At 41.2% G+C, this 22,407-nt stretch overlaps 1 protein-coding gene across 21 annotated transcripts in view; it reads right to left on the bottom strand.

The window, feature by feature from the left end:
* Positions 1-22,407, bottom strand: part of LOC131691248 (sorbin and SH3 domain-containing protein 1) — a 410,190-nt gene that overhangs the window by 65,043 nt on the left and 322,740 nt on the right. For 17 of the 21 annotated variants that reach the window (XM_058977505.1, XM_058977506.1, XM_058977502.1 and 14 more), the window contains 3 exons: positions 12,929-13,104; positions 8,214-11,939; positions 7,367-7,456 (listed from right to left, as the gene is read on the bottom strand). In XM_058977505.1, coding sequence (XP_058833488.1) covers positions 7,367-7,456; positions 8,214-11,939; positions 12,929-13,104 — 3,992 coding nt within the window. The other 4 variants (XM_058977497.1, XM_058977509.1, XM_058977511.1 and 1 more) reach the window with 4 other exon arrangements.

Here is a 22,407-nt window from a genome sequence, read left to right as displayed (position 1 = left end):
GCAGATGAGTGTATGCAGCTAGCGAGGTTGGCAGTGCAGCCAATTTCTTTGTCATATTTAGATATGTTGCTATAATACTCATAATAATGACCGTTTTATTGACACACATTTCGCATTTATCTGGTACTAATTAATCCAACATTTTTATCACATACTACATGTTTCTAGCAAATTTGGCCAGCATAACAGCCTATTCATCAGAATCAAATTTGCAACAAAAATATTATAGAGATGAACGTACTACCAAATAACATTTTTCATTGCAACCAGTTTCAATAAGCTGTTATTAGTAGATTCATTATTTTCGTCTGAACTCTGCGAATTTAAGAAAATTTGAAAAAGAAATATGATAGCCGCAGTATGCTATCATAATTGTACGAAGCTGTCAAATTCATTGCTAAAGTCAAATATGTAATCCAGCTATTTATTTGCACCTCTACCAATAGTTCCCTGTGTACAATTCCGATGACATGGTGAAGAGGTAAAACATTTCCACACTGGTTATATAGGAACACATTACGAGCACAGTCTATAGTCTACGAGAATCTTTTCTTTTTCAGAAAGAATTCGAAAAGGTTCTGCTCGATATGAATGCTATAAATAGATCATATCGAAGGTGGGTTTATTGATTTGAGGTAACCAACAGGCGCCATATTGGATTGATTGATTGCAAAATGTCCTCAATCATCAGTTTCCGTCATCTAGTGACCATCATTGCAAAAGCGATATAGATATATATTGATCATGGTTTTTACTGTGGTGGTTACCCGAAACCGCCATCTTTGTTTTCAAAATGGCTTAAATTCATAAATTACGGTATTTTATGATTATTTTAAATGATACCCATATTGATAGTTGTTTTCACAGTTTCTTGGTCACTATAGGCCGCAATCTTGGATTTCAAAATGGCCTAACCTCCTTTCAAATGGTATCCATGTTGCCCTCATCTCTGATTTAAAAATGACTTTAACCATCGAGCTTGAGCTTGAGCTTGACCTTGTACGACCACCCGTAGCTGCTACTCCGTTATCGATCTAGACTAGCTGAAGTTGCACAGGGAATCAGTAGTAGTGCTTGGGATTAGGAAAACATCTTTCAATGTGCAACTCCTGGTAATCCTAAAGTGTTTATTGAACAAAACCGGCGCCGGCCTGGCCCGAACGTAGATCGCAGAAGGAACGTTAGTCCGATACTTGCTTTTGCTAGGCAACGGCTTTACTTCCCTTCCGAAGGAAGATTTTACACCTCAGAAAAATCTCAGCGACCTCGGCTGGGATTGCACCCAGACTAACTGGGATGGGTGGCTGTCACGCTTACCACTCAACCAACTACGCCTTCATTTAAAATGACTAACCATCGATTTCCGTTATCTATCATCTTGGACCTTTAACGAGTTCGCCCGTTTACACCTAAGACAAGATAAAGCAACTAGTAATACGATTTCTGTATATTTCTGTATTTTGGTAGTACGTCCATCTCTATTTCAAAGTTTGTGGCAAATTTGATTCTGATGAATAGGCTGTTATGCTGACCAAATTTGCTAGAAACATGTAGTATATGATAAAAATCTTGGATTGATTAGTTCCAGATATATTTTGGCGAAATGTGAGTTAATAAAACAGTCATTATTATGTGTATTATAGCAACATATCTAAATATGACAAAGAAATTGGCTGCACTGTCAACCTCGCTAGTTGCATACAGTCATCTGTCAACAATTATTCACCAGGGCACAAGAAAGGAAAGAAAACTCTCCAAGAAGAAGAGAAAGAAAGGTTCGGAACATTTGTCATTTTTGAGTGAATTTGTTTTATGTTTGTTAAGCAGAAAAGCCCACTACGTCATTTGTTTTATTCTTTTCTTTTTCATATCCTCCTGATTTATCAGCTTCATTGAAAAAAAATACAACCTTACTCATACAGAGAAAAAATGCTCGTACCTGTATCCGTCTTGAGTTGCCTCGTCTTATCATAGCCTTTACCCTATATTATTTATTATCTTGGTCGGAGTTATTTTTATGTCAGTGAGTGTTCCTTCATATTCATTTGTGAGTGGTTCATTGGAATGGTTCACTTCCATTAGCTGAGACCGTGCTAATGTGAGTTTGGGGTTCAATAGAAACTAAACAGGCAAAAACGTCAAATGACTAGAACCTGTTATTCAATTGACAGTGAACTTTGAGTGACTCAAACGAAGACGGCAGCCGAACTCAACTGATATAGTGGTGGTATGTTTACAGTGAAAGGCTCGAAGTTTCACTGGAAACGATTATTTTCGTTTGAAATTGATATTTTACCGCACTGGGCACCGGCTGATGACGTCAATTGAAAATAGTGGGATTTTTTTCAGAAACTGCAATGAATGAATTCTTTCAGTTAGGGACCATTCATAAATTACGTAACGCAAAAATTGCCCAAAATTGACTCCCCCCTCCCCCTATGTAACAAATTGTCACAAATTTTTCCACCCCCCCTCCCCTGTTACGTAACAAATTCCAAGAAATATTTTTTTTCTTCGATGAAAACATGTTACGTAACGATCTAGTTAACACCCCCTCCCCCCTATGTCACAACTTGTCACAACTTGTCGTACCCCCCCCCCCCCTAAAAGCGTTACGTAATTTATGAATGGTCCCTTATTTCCTTGAAATAAACTGAAGTTATCTTTGGTTCAATCTTAGCTAGTTTATTGATTGAAAGGAAGGTAAACAATATGCATTCGAACGTGTCCCATTTCCAAATTATCTAACTTTTAATGAGTAGCATCTTGGTAATGCTATCATTTGACACTAAATAAGTGAAATAAATGGTAGTTTTGCACTTCATTGATTATAATGAGTCTTATAACTAAATAAGAGGAATAACTTAATCTTCTAATTCTCAGTCCAGTCTGATATAGCTCGGACTGATAGGAATGCTGCAGGTGTGTATAGTAACAGAAATGCAAACAGTTCTACCCGTTTTGATTCTTTGTATTTTGTGCGCAGGCGAAGAACAAAGTCCCATATTTTTTTTTTCAAGCTACACCGTAGAGGTTGATGTTAAGTATTGTCGTACCCATTCGTCTATTCATGACAATCAAGGACCCTGTATCATGGACAGTGACAAAGTGGGAACAATTTCATTTGAGATGTGAGGGACTTCTATCCAGATTATCTCAGCGATGTACGAGCGACTAGAAAACGACAAGCTCGACTAATAACTTACTTCCTGAACCCACGAAATTATAAGTCTTTATTGTTGCTGTTACGCATAATGCGAGCACCTCTCGTTTTCACCGCCTTGAAACTTTTGTCTATTAAACGGCTTACGCTGTCACATTTGTTAGTTCGTGATCAGCGTTGGCCGAGATGGATTCGCACTAAATGTAAGCCTAAATGTGATATTATTTCGTGTAAACTGTTACAGGAAATTTATAACATCTGTTTTAATAAACACTTTTATTGTAAAATGGTGTTATAAATTGAGAAAAGACTTCCCGGTCCATTGCGAAACGCCTCAAATTATGAGTTGTTATTAGTGCTCAGAACAAGCTATCATAGCGAGTCAATACTGCAATCATCGGGATATCACAGAAAACTCTACTACTAGGAATCATTCATAACCTGGCCTTCAAAATCATAAAACAAAATTACTTTCGGTTTGAGCATTTCACACCAGACACTCCCCTTAAATCGCCTTATTTTGCATTGGTCCACTCAACACTAGAATATTGGTCCACTGTTTGGAATCCATATTACCAGAACGGAGTCGGCAGAGTAGAGTCTGTCCAAGGTCGGTTTATACACTCTTCGAACTACGAAAACCGTTACTACACCAGTTACTACACCTCGATCCTCTCATATCTGAAGGGACAGCTCTTGAACCCTATTCGTCTCGGCTGTACTGTTTGCTAGAATGGATTGCTCTACAATTCTCGAAAGCCCGGATCTTCAAACCACATTCGAGCTCTACGAAATAACACCAACTAAACTTTACGGAGAACCAACTATGGTCGCTACGGTACACTTACCGAACTTCAGTGTGTTTGCAACAGTGTTGCCACCGCTTTCGACTTTCACTTGACGAGAAATACGATTAAAGTTTAGTTTTATTCTTTCCTTTAATGTATCTAGTAACCACCATATGGGTCAAGCAAAGACGCTGAATCCCTCTAGATAAAGACTCGCCATCTCTATCTTATTCTTCTTATTTATCAGTAAGTGTCATTCCAATCGAGCACGAGACTTGTCAAAAGCACTCAATCAGAAGAAAATCGCTTCGAATGCTTCTGGAACGAGGGCCATTGACAGGTGTCGTGCTCGATTGGGATGACAATGACAGAAAAATGGTAAACAAACTATTGACGTGTCGAGTCTTTATCCAGAGGGATTCAGCGTCGTTAGGGTCAAGGAGTCTTTTGGTGTATATACAAACAAATAAACTAGATTTTTGAAACATTAGGTTTCCGATATTTATAGACACGAGGGTTCCAAAACATTTTCTTTTCATTTCTTAGCCTGAACTCGTGAATTTATTTAAGTATTTCCGAATATCTGGGTTCTTGGATTACTAGATTCCAGATACACTGGATAAAAGTGGATCAGATTTACACCATTTAGAAAATGTCCACTTTACTGTTGCACCGATTTCCCGAAGTTAGGAGCTGAATTTATGGTATCCTGAATTTCTAGATGTTTGTACTCTTAGGCTATGCTATCCTGGTTTATTTCATTGTTGCATTTATTGATTTCTGGATTCTTATATACCAATACATGGAGCCCTATTCTCACAGTCACGTCACCTAGTGATCAGAAGAAAATTTTCTTTTTGTCGCTGGTTGACGCGACTGTGATAATAGGTTCCCCGGTTCATTTTTTTTTTGAACCGGCAAATTCTCAACTGCTTTACGAGTCTTTCTGAAGACACTCTTCACAACCGCCCAGTAACGTTCGATGAGCCGAAGCTAAGGGCAAGTTACTGGATTGATGTCCTTCTCATTGTAAATACACAGTCAGCAACGACTATCGCGAACAGGAACTCAGAGAGCTAAAACAAATCTGAAAAATGTACACGAACAGTAAGTCTAAACACATATCACCATACAGCCATACTCTACACGGTTAAATAAAACAACCTGTAGAAAAGTTCTTTTAACTTTTGAGTTGTGCGTCGCTTTCGCACTTATTAGTGTTGTGAAAAACAAAAAGAGAGATTCGACTCACTCGAGGTCTTCCGTGGAGGAAGGTACTTTTGAGTTGTTTGGGGTGAACTGAAAATTAGGTAAATTCAACTTAAATTTGAGTATAAAAAACCTATCAATGAGTTGTAATTTTTGCCGTGGTTAAATGGAAACTACCTTCAACACGGTTTACCTAATTTTAAGTTCACCCACGATACCACGAGATTGAGTCAAAGGAACTCAATTTTAGGTAGTTTTTCATTTCCGTGTATACAAGCTCAAGCAACTGTCACATTGTTTGTACTCTGTCAGCTGGATGAAATATGTTCAGCCCGAATTCCGAGGTAAAAGACACGATCGAAGCGGCGAAATTTGGATAGACAAATGACAATCGCTTGGTGCAAAACAAGACATCGGACCACAGAACACACATTATCGGTAAAAAACATTAAAAAACAATGTAACAGCACAACACTGTAACTTCCTTTCTAGAAACCTTGAAAAAGGTCCCAAACGGACCGAAACGTCGGATGAAGACAAAATAGTGTTTTTGTAAACCGCAGACTGCATAGCCGAAATACATAACCTTCTAATTAATAACCTTTTTCATAACCCATTGAGAGTTGTTTTGACATAGTGCGCCGATACAAAATAGTGCTGGGATACTATGCTTCTCGTATAAAGACAGCTACCTTTTCTGTAGACATTTAGATTGATAGATTTCCGAATTTATTGTTCCGGTAGAGTATAAAATGGTAGATTTCAAACCGTAGGAGTATAGTGTTTGACATGCTAGCAGTTTCAGGATAAATTTCTCCACTTGGACCGACCTCCCTGGTAACAGTTGAGGTTTTATGGTGCTCTTGAAGTCTCTCGTAAAACCTAGATTGCACTTGTAGTGTGCTATAAAACTTAAATTGTTACTTGGGCTACGACGTACGCCAGTATAATATTGTAGACCTGAAAGTGTTTTTGAGTTCTCTTTCACATTCACTATGCAAAACTCGCGAATATAATTTTCAGACCCTTGTTGCTTCGTTCTACTCTTTGTTGGACGATTTTTTGATGTTTCAGGTCTTCGGATTGTTCCGTTTCCTGGTATGTTGGGTGATTCTAACGTTCTTTTCCATTTTTTATGGCCAAACATCATTGTTCCTAGTTTGAGATTACACTTTTTGGCCCAGTTTCAGGTTGAAAGATCCAGGTTTTCTGCCCCTTCCTGGCAGTACATCCAAAGATTAGTGTTCCCCAAACTTGATGAATGAATGAATTACACGTGAGTGTAATGAATTCCAACAGCGCTTCGTGAATTTTTGCATAATTATACCCTTTTTACTTGGTCATGTGCCAAAACCTTACTTTTCACTTCATTTTCAATGCGCGACATTTTAGAAACGAAGCGTTTAAACCGTACGAAAAAAGTAAACAAACAAAAGATGACAAAGGCACAGCATGCTGTGATCAATGGGTATATATAGGTGTGGCAGAGCTCACAGTTTGCTAATGTTGGCAACCATAAATATGTAAACAAGTGCTACCCTTCAATGGATTTTGAAATATTTCAGAACATGCCCGAAAGATTTTTTATGAACTATACCTTGAGGACTGTTAAATGCACAATTCGAAACGATCACAGAAAGAACTAAAGACTTCGTTCAATTGAGAATATTATTAGATATTGGGGATCGTTACGTAAAAATAAGAACTATAGGACCGACAGATTTTTTTTAAAGTATTTTTAAAAATCACAGGGTTCCCAACATTTGCTCTATGCGACTAGACGATACTCAAACGGAGTTTTGTTGAGCATTGAACTATTTTAACTTCCGACAGTTATTTATTTCCCTATCGTACCTGAGATATTAACATATATTTTGACAATAATATATACTCGGAGTTTTCTCTACAGAATTATGTTATTTACTCCGGTAACTCGAGTTGAAGTTCGAAGGCTTGATTCGGATTTCGTAACATTTTGCAAAGAACATTAATTGTATTGGTTGAATTGAATCACTACACTAAAACAGGACTGGGTAGTCACATGACAGCTCTAGGCTCTCTGCGGAATACGCATGCACCTCACCGCATGCCAACTAGATCTGTACAAATATTTACAAAACATGCAAAGTAAACACGACTTTCTATATATTCGTTCATCAAATCGTCAAGTATTTTGTTTCCTTGGCGACGCAAAGGGTTCACTCACCTGGTTCGTTCGAGCTCTTCGAGTACGGGGAGTAGGAGTTGGGCAGTTGAGTTCCTTTCATGGGAGGCGGTGGAGGCACGCTACTATATTCTAAATGAGGGAATCGGATCGGTAGCAATCGATAAAACAATGAGAATGGTAAACGGAATCGGTAAAACTTAAATGCTACAGAAAGAGAGAGAAGGTAAAGGACAGACACAGAATAGGTTTCGGTAGCGGTCTTCGTTAAGCGTTACGATTAGTGGTCTCCACTCCAGGTAGTCTTTGTTTGTTTGTGTGGTCAGTAGAAGCAAGGAAGCACGTTCCGGTCCCGTCCGGCAGGTTGAGTGTATGATAAAGAGTGTGTTCTCTACGGATGAAAATGTAGGGTGCGCTTCGATAGAGTACATAGTAGTTGGAAATAAAATCAAGAAACCTTCGAAGGTGACGGAAGCCTTAGCGGAGCCTCCGCTGGTCATTTTCTGTATCTTCTTCCAGAGATATTCCGCGTCTAGCTGACGGTCGGGAACGTAACGGTGCTTAGGTCGGTGAATGCTTGGATCGAACTTCTGGTCGGCGAAGATGTCGTAGAACTGTTTCAGAAAAGCGTTACCGTCCTGCTTGTCCTTGTGTCGTGGCGGTGAGGTTGAACTAGAGCGGAGTTTGTTACCTCGGCGGCCCGGTTTCTGGCCCGGAGGTGACTGGTCTGGTGCAGTTACCGAGCGTGCATTGTCGGCGGGTTTGGGAAACTGGTGAGCTACCCAGGAACCGGAAAGGTAGTTGGAGATATCTTTAAGCTCGCGAATGTCCGGTACGGAAGTGTACATCTTACCCAAAATTGATAGGTTCTCTGCGGTTTCAAACTTACTTTTGATTTTTTCGACCTCGCCTCCGCTGCTGCAGCCGCTTGCAGATCGTTCCCTCGGTGGAGTACTTTTGATTTCCTGCTTCAGGGATGCCGTCTTGCTAATGACGTTTATGTGCGGCATGAAACGGTCATCCCTGCGAAACGGGTTTTTCGGAATCGGTGAATGGGCTCGCTCCTTTCGTTTTCTACTACGTGCCCTGGACTGTACCTCGTACTTGTGAGTGATTCGCGTCACGTCTCCCGTTTCGTGATGCTTCACCCTAATTTTTCGGCTAGCTTTCGCACTCTGTCGTTCTCCGAACGGTCGGTTCAGCTCCGAATCGCTTTGGTACTGTCTCGGACTGTTATCGCCTGCCGATTGTTTCCAAATATTTACATCTAAACTTTCGAACTTGTCCTTGATCTTCTTCACCTCCCCCGTTTGAATACACGTTGCGTACTCCGGGGTTGAACTACGCGAACGAAACGTGAAGTTTTTTGGAGTTCGTTTGTCTTCCTGATAACTGTAGGAGTAGGCGACGGCTGGCTTTTCACCGAACAGGTCCTTCAAATCTGCGTATGACTGTGAATTTGGCAACGGAGATGTCTTTTGCACCTCAACGGTTCTTTCCTCGAGCATTTTCGATGCGTCATCCTCGTCGGTGGAGGATTCTCTCGCATGATAGACGGTAACTGGAGGCACTTCCTCGTCACGTCTTTCTTCAAAGTATTTGATCTTACTTTTGACGTCATCGCTTGTGTTCCGATAGATAACAGTCCGGTTGGAGGTTTCCGATGAGACGCTTTCCGTTTCACAATAGGAGTGTGGTCTTTCCTTGTCTAGCGTTTTCGATTTTCTCATAATCACTTCCTCTCTAGCCAATTCTAGCTTCTGTCCACCTTGAAGCTTTCGGTAGTCAGTTTCCAATGAGAAATACTCCTCCTTCTGTGGCAAAATTGTCGGTCGTTCCTTCTTCTTCATGCATGGCAATGTATGGCTAGCGTGCTTTTCTTGTAATTTGTTCTTCAACTCTTGACAGAGAGCTTCCTGTCTGTTTTTCTGTTCGAACGTTTTCTGAATCATAGCAACCTTACTCTCCTTCTCCAATCGTGGTTTGAACTGTGCTTCGTTAACTTGCTCCTTAGTTAGCACCGAGTGGCTACGAACCTTCAGCGTACAAGGAGCTGACTTCATTCGATCCTGTGGCACGTTTATAACGTACTTATCTGCACTTGTTATTTTAACCTCCTCCCTATTGCTGTAGATCTCACTGAGTTGACTCTTCAGTCTCTTCATCTGATCGCTAGACAACGTACTCAGCAGATTTGTGCTAATCCCATAAGACTTTTCCGTATCCAACGAAAGAAACTCATCCTTCCTTCCCCCATCTCCCGAATACTTCTCGGCCATCTGCGTTGCCACATCAACCACCGACGATCCTCTCCACAGAGGTTTGTAATGATCTTTCCGGGTATTCAGCTCCCGCTTTGTAAACTCCTCAAAATGCAGTACCTTTTTGCTGAGCTCCCCCTTCAAATCTTCCACTGATTTTTCCTTATTCCGCAATCCCGGATCCAGATCACTATTCCAGCGCACCTCGTCCGGATCGTGCGGCAAAAACAGCAAATCCTTCTCCCTCTGATCTTGCTTCAGCTTACTCAGCAGCTGATTCATCTCACGCTCGGCCTTCTCGTGATTACGCACCTTTCTCCACAACTCAAAATCGATAATCTCTTCGTCGCGACGACGCGGCCGTAGATCAGTCGACGAAGTCACCTTCTCCAGCTGTCCCAGCCGCTCCAAACTACTGTAGAAATCGTTCAAATCTTGAAACCGATCCGACCGTCTATGTCTGCAGATGGGAATATGTTTCTCGTAGCTGGTGAGATTCAACGATCGGCTTCGAACCAACGCATCCGAAGGGGACGCGCAGCGATCCGTCGTACTGAGACTACGAGCTCGCACGATCTTCTTCACGTTGCCTTCCCCTTTGAAATGCTGAATCCGTCTGCAGGAAGGCGAGCGAGATGATCGTTTCGTCTGGTGGTGAGAATACTCTGTCGCCTTACGACCGAGAATAGTACGAGGGGCATCCTGGGTGATCACCGTTTGAACCGGTGGTTCACTCTTACTGCGCTCGTGGTAGCTGTAGTCTATCTTCATGCTACGTCCACGCAAATATCCAAACTCTTCTTCCTCGTCGGACAGCTGCATCAACGATTCGTATCGTTGAACCTGTTCGATCACTTCGCCCGTTCCGGACGGACTTTCGTTACGGTACGTGGCGTACTCGGAGTCCATGGTTTTGAACTTCGATAGCGATACGGGTTTCACCTGGGTAAGATAGTAGTTCGGTTGCTTCAACGAGGGCTCGGATTTTGCCGATAAGCTGTTCCACAAGCGGGCCTTTTCGCGTACGCTGGAGGCTTGTGGTGGATCGGGTTCTGCGCAGCCCGGTGGAAGAACTGGTGAGGATTTTCTCAGGAAAAGATTTTGGAAAAAAGAACTCGTGCGGACGAGATCATTCTGTTGGACGATGTGTTCGTTGTAGCTTTCAACGAGCGTGGTGGAGTCTAGTTTGTTGGGCTTTCGGCCAGTTTTTGTGGTTTCTCGACGTTGAACGGTGGAGGAAGTGTTTGGTTTTCTGGAGCTGCTGGATGCCGGAATGAATGAGGCGCGAGATTTACGCTTGGAGTTAGTGGAATCGATCGAGAAGGTGGAATTGGTGCGGGCTAAACTTTGAGCCGAGGGGGTTTTCGAGCGAAGTCCTAGGCTTTTGGTGACTTTTTGTATGTTGGATTTGATTGTAATGGTTGGAGAAGTTTTGTCTTTGCTTTTTGTTTGGGATTTTTGAGTGGTGGCAGAAGTACGAAGTAGTTCTTTTCCGCGGGATGATATGGCAACAGTTACTTTCAGGGCTTTGTCTTCTTTTCTTGCGGCAGTAGACGAAGTGCTGGCTTTGTTAAGACTCTGTTTGGAGGAGTAGACGCTAGAAGCACTTTTAAAATTGGACGATATTCTACGAAGTGTTCGCGAGGCAGTGGAAAATTTTTCCGGTTTGTCAATAACCATCGGAAGGTAGGAGCTCCGAAGAGCTTTTTTAACTTCGTTCGGCGATTTGAGATCCGGATTTCGGAGGATGCTAGTGGAAACGGTTACATCTCTTCGGCACACTTTCGGTAGCTTTTCCTCAAGCCGCTTTTTCTCCTCGGCAAAGGTTCTCTCCTTGGATATTCCTCTACCGAAGGCCACCGGGCTAGGGGTGGACTTCCGAACTGGACTGCTTGAGTTAGCCCGGTAGCTGTATCGTTTAGCGACACGAGTACTGTTTTCCAAATTTTTCTCCTCCTTGATGGAGGAAGCTACGTATGAAGTGGCAAATACCGGTCCAGCAGATTTCGATCGGTACTGATCGATTTTCCGGAGGCTTCTGGTTCCCGAGTTACTGCAACTACTCGCTTCCACCATAGTTTTCTTGTCATAATTTTTGGTCTTTATTTGGGACATTATTTTCAGTGTAGAATTGCTACGAGAAGATTTCCTACTCGGAGGAGCTGGAGGCGCCACCGGAACGAAGGATTTCGGTTCCTTTGGGAATGAACCAAACATATCCAAGGGACGCGTGATGCTAGTAATCGGATAGCAGGTGATTTTCTGCGGTGGAACTAGAAACGGGTTCGTCGCCAGCGTTGGAAGTACTTCTTGCACCATCTCCGCAATTTGAACCTGCAAATCGGTGTCGCCATCTGTTGAGGAATAGAAGCAGTACCGAGAAGATTGAACGCCTGACTGGCACACTGGTAAGCATTGTGCGCACTGGTACCACCTTAACCATCATCGCGTGACTCACTCATTGTCGGGATTAGTCCGGTTGCTGCTGGCCGTGTCACTCAACTCTGGTGCCGAAACACAAACACACTCACGGGGTGTCGGGTGAAATTAGCCGGAAAATTGCAAATATCCATACTACAAGCAATCAACACAATTACAAATGGGCGATAAAATCTTTTTTGTGAGTGGTGCGTGGTGAGTAAATTGAATCCAATCGTGCTTTCTAATTTGACCAACACTTCAGATGCAGAAGGTGCAGGCGTGCATGCAATATCGTTAGTATATCTTGCAGGCGAATCATGCGGTGTGGTAACGGAGTGATAATCTCTATGTACAATGTGTGTTATAGGAAATGTCTTCCGGCACGATTCTTCAAGAAGTTGACCATATGCACCAACTTGGAATTTCTCACTTGAATGTAGAAGCATAATTGCATCTGATTGGTGTATACGGCCAACAGTCCCTATACCTGTAGGGCCTTAGCCGAGAGGTAATATTGCACATAACAACCACTGCCGCATGTGCATTGAAATGTTTACAACGTGTGGAATTATTAGCAATAAAATGCGGTTTCAGTAGATTCGATAAAAAGATAAATATAACACCCAACGCTCAGTTGCATTTGCCCCAGAGGGGTTTCGAGATGAGATTAGAGAAAATGCGAGAAGTGTAAATCCTCCACCTTTTGACAGAATAGAAAACGAACAGGTTGCAGAGCAGTAGGCCTTGCGTTTGTGACCTGCTGTTGCGTTGTTCTTCAGTATGAAGCAGAACACATTGCTAACACCTCGGTGGAGGGGGGAAGATGGGAACGCTTGGAAATTCTGCTTTAATCACTCCCAGCTTCCTCCCTCCCTGCCGGTGGAATAGGATTCCTGCTAGGTGCAGATGCAGAATCGCTTACCTTTGGGCTTTTCGGGTGCAGGCTTGCGGAATCCTTGTACCGGTATTTCCCCGCCTGCCTGCATGTTCTTGTAGAATTGCTTCTGCTCGATCGGGCTGAGGGCGGAACTGCTCGGGAGCTCTTTCTTGCGGAAGATTAGTGTCGTGTCGCTGTCGTAGCCTTGGTCCTTGAGAGCTCTGAAATGATGAGGGGAGTGGTTGTGTTACTGATCCCACAGAAAACGTCTTAATAATTCATTATTTAATGAATTTGCGACTTCTATCCAGAAATTTGTTTTGATTTTATGCTTTAAATTTGTTTGAAAATATTTCGTTCACGTGAATAAAGGATTCGAATATCTGGACTATTTGTTATTAGTTCACATAAAGATTGGTATTCGGATATCTTGGCATTCCAGTATTTGAGATTCAGGTAATTTGGCAATTTCTTAGTGAATTTCTAGATTCCAAAACATTTGGGATGAAGAAGTCATAGGTTGCAGCGCTCTGATTTTCTATTGAATTAGATGAATCTTTACTAAATTGTTTTTTTTTTATTATTTATTAACTTGTTAATCACTGATGTTATCGGAGTTTTTGTATTCTTTATCTCTGAACTCTTAGATTCTTGGAACTCTGAGAGTTGCGATTTGTTATTTTCCCAATCACCGAATTTTAGACGTTCGCAGAGAAGAGCGTGACCAAAAATTGACTAAAGGGCAGTTTAAATAGGCTTATAAGATCCTCTAAATTCAGGATTTTTTTCGGGAGGAGCTTAAAACATTATTGGATAAATGTATTAATTCTGAGGACTCGAAATAGACACTTGAAACGGAATGAAATTTTGAAAATTATTTTTGAACAAAAAAGCGAAGGACTGCCACATATTGAATGGATGAAGTCGCAACAATAATCTAAACTTATTGACTAATAGATTCAACCAGTTGCAACATTTTAGTCGCTCTCCGTGATTGCCTATTGATTTCTGTTCGCTGTATCGTAACGTCGTTTTCGAACTTACATAGACATTAATTGGAAACCGTAGAAAGCGACTAAAATGCTGTTGCCAATTGCAACGTTAAGTTCATTATGATTGATCGACTAATATTTGATTTAGCAGCAATTGGCATCCGATGGAAAGAAAGGACAAAATACTGCCGACATTTCGATGTCATCATCGTGGCTGCTGCCATGTTATTCGCTAAAATACGATTTCTTCCTTGTTTCTTGCAGTTACAGGTCACGAACTACCTGAATGATGGTGTTGGCTGTTGATTTTGAGGTACTTCACGCAGTTTTTGCCCTTTATCAATGTTACCTAAACAGCTGCCACAAATTTGGTAATTGTTTGTGCTTCAGGTAATGGTATATTGTGACTTTGCAAAGAATTCTCTGTGTAATGGTACCATAGCATTATGTTTTATACCGCAGGGTCAGATAGAAGGAAATGAGTCGGTCCACACGGATTCTCACCACACAAACTCTGTTTGAAACATCAGAAAGTTATTTCTAGATGTGTCTTTTGTAATGCATCCCACTTCTTTCAAATGTGACATTAACCTTTTAATGGCCACGGTGCAAGTAAGTGGTGTTAGATCTTGTAACTGACCATTGATTTTCTCATCATCCATATATATGAGAATCTTGATCATAGCGTTGTGACACAAAGACACGTGTTATAAGTAGGTATGCCAAATGACAGATTTCGTTTGGGTCAATCTGTTAAATGCTATCAGCACTAAATGCCTGACCTGGTAGATCTCGCTAAAGGCGACTTCCATAAGCCCAACCTCATTTTTCACCTTCAGCAAATGTTTCCCATGACAAATAATCGGAAGTATGTGAAAAGGCCGAAAGTTAATAGCCACCGCATTTGGACAGAGCATCACTTCTTGCTTCTGCGACTCACTCATCTTGACAGATCATCACGGCAAGAAATAAAGTAACAGTTTCTTTTGCTCTTGAGACGGACGCACAAAATGAAAGGAACTGTCTGTGTCGTTCGCTTCGCGATGGCTCGGGCAGAAGCAGCAAGCAAACTGAGTATGGTGATTGTGATGGTTCGAAATAGTAAACTTTTTCAAAATTTTCTCATTAATTTGTTCAAACCAAACGAGATACAAATTTGTTACAGAAAACATGTTTTTTCTTTAATTTATTCTTGAAAAATTCGCGGATTTGGACCCCTAGCTCTGCCTCTGTCAACGTGCCTGTTTAAATTACCGACACTTCCAACATGATTCATAAGAGAAACGTTTCCATTCGACTGAAAATTCACATGGCCAAAACTCTTGCAATTATTGTATGTGGACAAATTGAAGATAGATGGCATCTTTCACATTTTTGAGCATAATTGAACTGCATAATATATGTCTGGTACAAAAAGAGTTCATTCAGTGCAACAGGCATAAATTGATTCATTCATTCCTCTTTCAATCTGACCAGGGGATGTCGATCTTCTGTCAGAATGAGAAGTTAAATTTCAATTTTTGGCCGTGACGGAGATTTCAATGTTTTGTCCGTATAGATTCAGGGTTGTGATTTCCAACATAAAGTAGGCAAATGAGATTGCTTGCGGTGAGTCTTTTATGCAGGACTGGAGGAGTATGTTCCGCATCTACGTGTCCGCTCGTAAAGTTGAGATCGACGGTGTGCTTCCGATAAGAGCTTTCGTAAAGTGTTCGTGGAGCTTAGGCTTGCGGAGGCTATCTATCTTCAGTATCATCATCTCTGTAATCCAGTATTAATATCATTCAACACGTTGGAATTAAGATTCCCGTGTATATAGAAAATAACTATATACAGGCTACATGACCTATCACCGCAAACCTCTCCTGAGCTAATTGCAAAATCCATGTCGCAATACGGAGAAGTATAATCAATTACATATGATGCTTGGAGAAACTTCTTCCTAAGTATTCCTATCAGTGTTCTGCTGGAAAGGACGCGCGTAGAAAGGCATATTCCCTCCTACATGACTACAAAACTCAAAATTCACGGTACTACTATTAAACAAATTACGTTATGTACCCATGCAAACTCTCACGTGCAAGTACTATAATCTGACAGCTGAAGACTGCATCTCAACCGATTGTCAACCCATATACAGCAATCCAACCCAATAGCTGAACCTTTTAAGTACCAATTCCTGAACCACACATGGTTTTCAAATTTGTGGCAGCTGTTCAGGCCATAATGACAACCGCAAAAACACCATCCAGCACACTCCAAAATCAACTGAAAGCAAAGTCGACGAGGAAGTAAATTATAATGCCGACGAGTTTACAATGGTCACCCGCTCGTGCAAGAATCAGGAAAGAATATCTGATTGCAGACACCCAGACAGCTTTAACGTTGATGAGTTCGACATTAAAGACATGAGAGAATCAAATGACTCCCATGAAGCAGTAGGCGAGCAGAGGGATGCCAAAGGTACTGATAAACTACATTTTTTTCGGTATATTTACATTTGCACAAGCCGTACAGCCCGCTACAGCGACGCATCACTACAGCTCTTGCCAGAACGGTAGCCAAACCGTGTACATTTTCCCGTAGAGCAGTAGAATACATTTTTGTTTTGCTGCTGTACTCCGACTGCTCGGTGAGACTGTGGCGTAGTAAAGTTTGTTCTCTCGCTTTGTACATTTTTCTCTGCGTAATCAAAGGGGCCCGCACACGAAAGCGTTGATGCTGGTCGTGGCGTAAACGAACCGCATTTATTGCCGTCGTTTGTGATTGAAAATATTGAATAGATTAAAAATACTAAAAAGTGTAAAATAAGGAAAGAGAAGCTGTACCGCTCGCGTCTGCTGGCTGTACTGGGGGCAGTATTTCTTTGTCATGTTACTGCTTTGCTTACAGACTGCCGTACAGCGCTGGGTGTCCTGGAATATCGAACGACAGCAGCGTCAAAAGAGAAATGTGAATGTAGGCAGAGAAATTACAGCCGCAGAAAAGGTAGGCATTTTGCATCCTTGGGCGACCAGACAAATGTTTCCCCGTCGAAAAAGAAAGTTGCGTGCATGAAATCCCACGGATAATCAATAATGCTTCTTTTTATTTTTCTACATGTTGTAAACATATCAAAGCTCCATTAAGCTTCTACTATGACAACTTTAGAGAATATGCGTCGTTAGAGTCGAAAATGAGAAGAAATGAGAGTCAAAACGGGATTATTGGCGCCGGATCGTTGACAGATTATCGAGAGGATAATCTGTGAGCACTTTTTGGGGCACGGTGTATGTGTGTAATATTCAAGCCGTTGGATATTCTATTTGGCTAAGAAGGTTTGTGCGGGTTCCGTACTGATATAGAAGATCCGCCGCTCAACGTCTCCTCACGATACCGCGAGCGAATCATCTTTCTCGTAGGTGGAGTCCTCACTAGCTCTCCTATCGTGTCACAATACGACCTCACGGCACGACAGAATCAAGTTCTGTTGAAGACTACCTAAGAGACTTGTTAAATTCATTTAATAACTTTCTTGAGCGTAACATTGTCCCACACGATGGGAGACAAGTGAGTGTCATTGTCAACGAAAAACTAGAAAAATCAGCCTCTGATCACAACACGTATCGGCCGATTGCGGTACGGAAGTTGTTCGAGAAACAATCCTGCTCTGCCTCGACGCTTGGGACGATCCGAATGGTTTTCTCTCGGATATACAATTTGATTTCCGCAAAGGTAAACCAACGATTGCCTTGCGTAGCTCTCAACCTTTGTTCAAATGGTCTATGGTTGTCAAGAGTAGATGGCATCGGTGTTCTCGAGTATAAAGGGGGCTTTCGATAGGTCTCTATCGAACTTCTTTCGGAGTCAACTGATTATAAGTATATATTTCGGATCATCACAAGTGATCCAACCGGTAGTGGCCCACTAGGAGGTTGACAACAGTATATTATCTTTCTCCGGACAAAACTAGACATGCGCCAATAACACTATTCGCAAATATACATGCACGAGGCATTTCACGTGGATTTGCCATGCCATTTTTGTTGAAAGCCACGAAGACGGGGTTAAGTTACTTTCCAATATAAAAGTTGTACAGCATCTAGAAGATACCAAACACATTGGCTTATAATCGCCTACAGCGAATCCTGAAGTAGATATGGGGGACATGACAATCATTTGAATCCCACGATTCGTAAAGAAACAAACGTCCACCGTGTCAGAGATTTGCTTAATACAGCAAAGGTAAGAACAACGACACCTGATAGGCATTCAGTCTCGGTACGTAGAAGCACAATGGCTTGAGAACGTCTATTTTCAGTCGCCCCTTACGACATGGGAGCAGAAACCCAGTGGATCAATTTTTGGTTGCCACACGGCCTCTAGCCTGGTTTTGTCCGGAGAAAGGTAACCGACTGTTGACAATTTCATAGGAGACCGCCGCCATAGCTTTTGATAGCTGTCTCTTATGACATGAGAACAGAAACCCAGTGGGTTATCGATATCTTTGACACGATTCGCTCTGTCAATTGTGGATTTTGTTAGACAGCGTTCGAATCGAATTGGCGTTTTTTTTCCTCGAGAACGTAATGGCTGATTTTTTAGGATTTTGGATAACTTGGTTGATTTCGAAACATTCCGCAAAGGTTACGCGTTGACGTTGAAGGAAAGCGGCGTCGTCGGTATTCCGGATTCTGTGGTATAACTTGAGGTCATCAGCGAATGGTATCCGTGGTCCTTCTAAACAAAAGTTGAAGTTGTTTAAATACAGAAGAAAAATCAAAGGACCGAGATGGCTACCTTGCGGAATACCAGATGAAGCTCTTTGGGTACATAATCACCTATCTGAGTATTGCTGATATACGATTCCATCGAACGGAGAATATTAGTACCAAAGACAAGTTTATGCAACTTTGCCACTGTTCGTTCTCAGCGGTAGCACCCATTTCCTGCCATCCAACTTTCGACGCACAAAAACTCTAACGTATACGGAAAAGTAATACAAAGACGGACTGTGATAAAAGTGGAAAGGAAACTATGAACTACGATCAAGCGACCGCCGCCGGCGGTAACTGGCTTAGACTGATTTTATTTGGCACTTTTGTTGCTGGTAAATAATGAGTGGCGAGGGGACGACTAGAAATTGCGCCCTGCTGCAACAGCCACTTCAAAAGCGTGATTAATATTGTTAATAACAGCTGAAAGGTTCATCTAGATTTCATCTGTTTGAATGCCGTCGGATACGACATCTGTCACATAGGTTGTGAATGACATAGGATTCGTAGATGCTGAACGTTTCGGCCTGTATCCATGATGAGTCTCGAAGATATTTGCTGTGACTGAAAAAGAGTTCCAACACAACCATTTCAACAGCTTAGAACCAGCGCTTAGCTTTGTAATACCACGGTAGATGTCAACATCCTTTTTATCTCTTTTTTGTAAACTGGAAACATAAAGGAGGATTTCCAGAGGTTGGGAAATACTCTTTCATGTTTCACGGGTTGTATCATATACTGTGGTAGACATGGGTTTCCCACTCATAATCGGCAGTGATGCAAATCCCATCTCATAATTTGGAATAGTATCTGAGTATCAATTTGAGAGGCATTGAATCAATGGAATACTTAAGCAGCACAAATTATGATGTTCTTCTTTTGCACGATTTTTTGGTGAGGTAAATGTTTGTTATATATTTCGACAGGCGTTTTGCGCATTCGTTTATTGCGACCTACTCGGGGAAGCGTAGAAAGTGAACTGGTGCATTTTGGGTAATAATATCAGTATTCAGTATTCAGTATGATGGATGTTTCGAAAACAGCCATTAACATGTTTGTTTTAAATTGCTTTCAAAAGCAAACATAAAAATTACTCGAATCTATCAATATGATCGGTACAATTCATTTCAATGCCAGTAATGTAAAGTAGTCGGCCTAGTGCACGTTGCCGCGACGTTAAAATTATTTAGTTTCAGCAGCACGCGAAGGTTCTGCTTCGGTGAAGCATGCTTGGAGAACATATCACAATACAAGAGTAATTAAAAAATATTTACGCTATTCAATTTCATTTAATCAAATCTAGGGTAAGTTAGGGTTGATACGTGTAGACACTTTCACAGGAGCAATCTTTAAGCTTCTTTTTTTGGGATTTCACGAATGTTTGCCTTCACGACAGCTTTAAAAAAATGATAAGGCGGAGTCTGGTGCAAAAACAACATTATTGGTTCCGTGCTATAGTCTAAAACTGAAACGCTTGCCAAACAAGGTTTTCTAGTTGGCTAAGGTCTGGTGCCTTCCAAACTTTGTGAACGTGGTGTACCAAACGTTCCATTGTTGGTAAAAATAAATTGAAACTTGAATCGAACTGTTAGACTGATGTTTGAATAGGTTCAATAGTGATGCAGTGCCTTGATTCCTGCTGCTCGGATGCTCTTTAAACATCTTGATCACATGGGATACGGAGTAATGTGCGATTTCGAGTTGCGACCGATCTATTGTTACCCAAACGTTAAAAGGTTATGAACAATTGAGTTAAATTTTTGAAATATGGTCTATGGAGTGATTTTATATTCATCCTAAGCGCGGATTTCCAATATCCCAGAGCCCCTGGTCCTGACCCAATGTGCCCATGAGTAAAGACGGTACTGCTGTTATCTCGCTTTAGAGACAGGGTACGATCACTGTCACCAATGCCATAATCATGTGTTCTTCCTGGAACGTCCTCATAGCCAAGGGATAGCGTAAGGGTTTGTTCATTGGCCGAAGTCTCAAGGGTTGCAGGTTCGAATCTTGCCTCTGTGGTGATTTTTCACATAATTGCTTTCGTTTAACTCACTCGCTCTGTTTTTCCCATTGGATACCACCATAAAACCCATTTAAACGTCTCGCAAGATTTCGTCACTTATTGTAATCGTAAATCTACGAACAGGGACCTTTACGAAGATGGTTTAGCGACTAGGTTTCATTCGCATTTTCCACGATTGATTCTGCTCGCATAGAGTTTCAGAAGTAAGAGAAAAAAATCTTCGAAAATTTATTCACAAAATCTAGTAAAAACCAGACAAAGTCATGAAAAGACCATCATTTTCAGATTGTTTACAAAAGACCCTAAGTAAGCACAGAAGCTAGTTACAAACTAAACCTATTCAATAATGGTGTTCATATTTTTGAATTAAAATTATTTTTATAGAGTTTTGCTTCGAAGAACCAGTGCTTTTGGCGAAATGATTGCCAAAAGCACTGGTTCTTCGAAGCAAAACTCTATAAAACTGTGTCCTAACTGTGGACAAATTTTCTTACGAAAAAACGTTGTTCTTAAAAAATTAAGGGTTGTGTGCAGGACACGACCACGGCGACATTGAAAATATAGTGTGCAATATAATTCGCGGCGTCGGTGGTAAAAAATGATGATGAGTTATGTTCTATCAACGACCATGCAGTAAACTTGGGTGGAAAGCCCAACTCCTACCAGCAGAAGGCAATGGATTCTTCACATTTCCTTTCGATCATGGCCATATGAGCCAGCCTAGTCGTAGTTTTCCGTGCTATGTTTATAAATGATTCGCTCTAGAATACCTATCTTTCAATTTCATTGCTTTCGTTTCTTTTAGTCTTAAATTTGCCGAAAACAGCGCTCAAAAATCAAAATCGATAAAATAATCGAAATATCGCATGTTTACTCTCTGCACGGATACGGTCGGACAAAGTACTCATTTTGTCGAGTAGTCGTTGGCAACCGGGTTGTCAAACATCAATTGAGTTACTTGATGCCAACGAAACGTGCACATATTTTATGTGTTTGGACATAAACAATCATACGTGGAATAATCTATATGAGATGGAAAAAACAGCGTTATATTTTACGAATACTTCAAACATTTTACATCGTTTGTCATCATATTAAAAGTATGTACAGTTTTTCCGCACATATATGAAAACAAATAAAAACTACATAGACAATGCGAAACCATGTATATGATATGCATTTAGTTAAAAGAAATTTTATAGCGTATTTAAACACTTGCGTTGGAAACTATTTTTGTTGAGTGGATTGAGCCAACTTTTAGTTAAATTACAATACATTTAGAAAATGTGTGATGAGGAGAAATATTGTGACAAAATGCAACGAGGGGGAGGAAGGGGTTGAAATTCGCCAAAAAACAGCTACGTCATTTGTGGGCGGCCCCAATGGGTAGGGTTATGATAAGGGTCAAGCTAACTAGAGCTCAAAATTTTCGATACGCACAAATTTTAATATTTTATGTGGAACAAGTACTTAAATAAGTCAAAATGAGTAAGAGAGTGTGCCGGTGTAAATACACTGAGTTTCAAGGTGTTCCACGAAGCTCAAAACAATCGGCTTTCCAAATTTGATAACCGTCGATTTGTTTTTTGTCAGTTTAAAAACTCTAGTGTCGCAAAAATCAACGCGGTACTAGATTTATCGCAACGGCATGCTGACTAGCAGTGACACTGAGTGCCGTAACTGTCCAGTTGTGGTATGCAAAGCAGTACACAGCGCACTGCATAATTTAAATATATCTGTCGGCTACTGCTA

This window comes from Topomyia yanbarensis, chromosome 3, assembly GCF_030247195.1.
Source record: "Topomyia yanbarensis strain Yona2022 chromosome 3, ASM3024719v1, whole genome shotgun sequence".
Taxonomy (NCBI): domain Eukaryota; kingdom Metazoa; phylum Arthropoda; class Insecta; order Diptera; family Culicidae; genus Topomyia; species Topomyia yanbarensis.
This window is presented reverse-complemented; position numbering and strand designations above follow the sequence as displayed.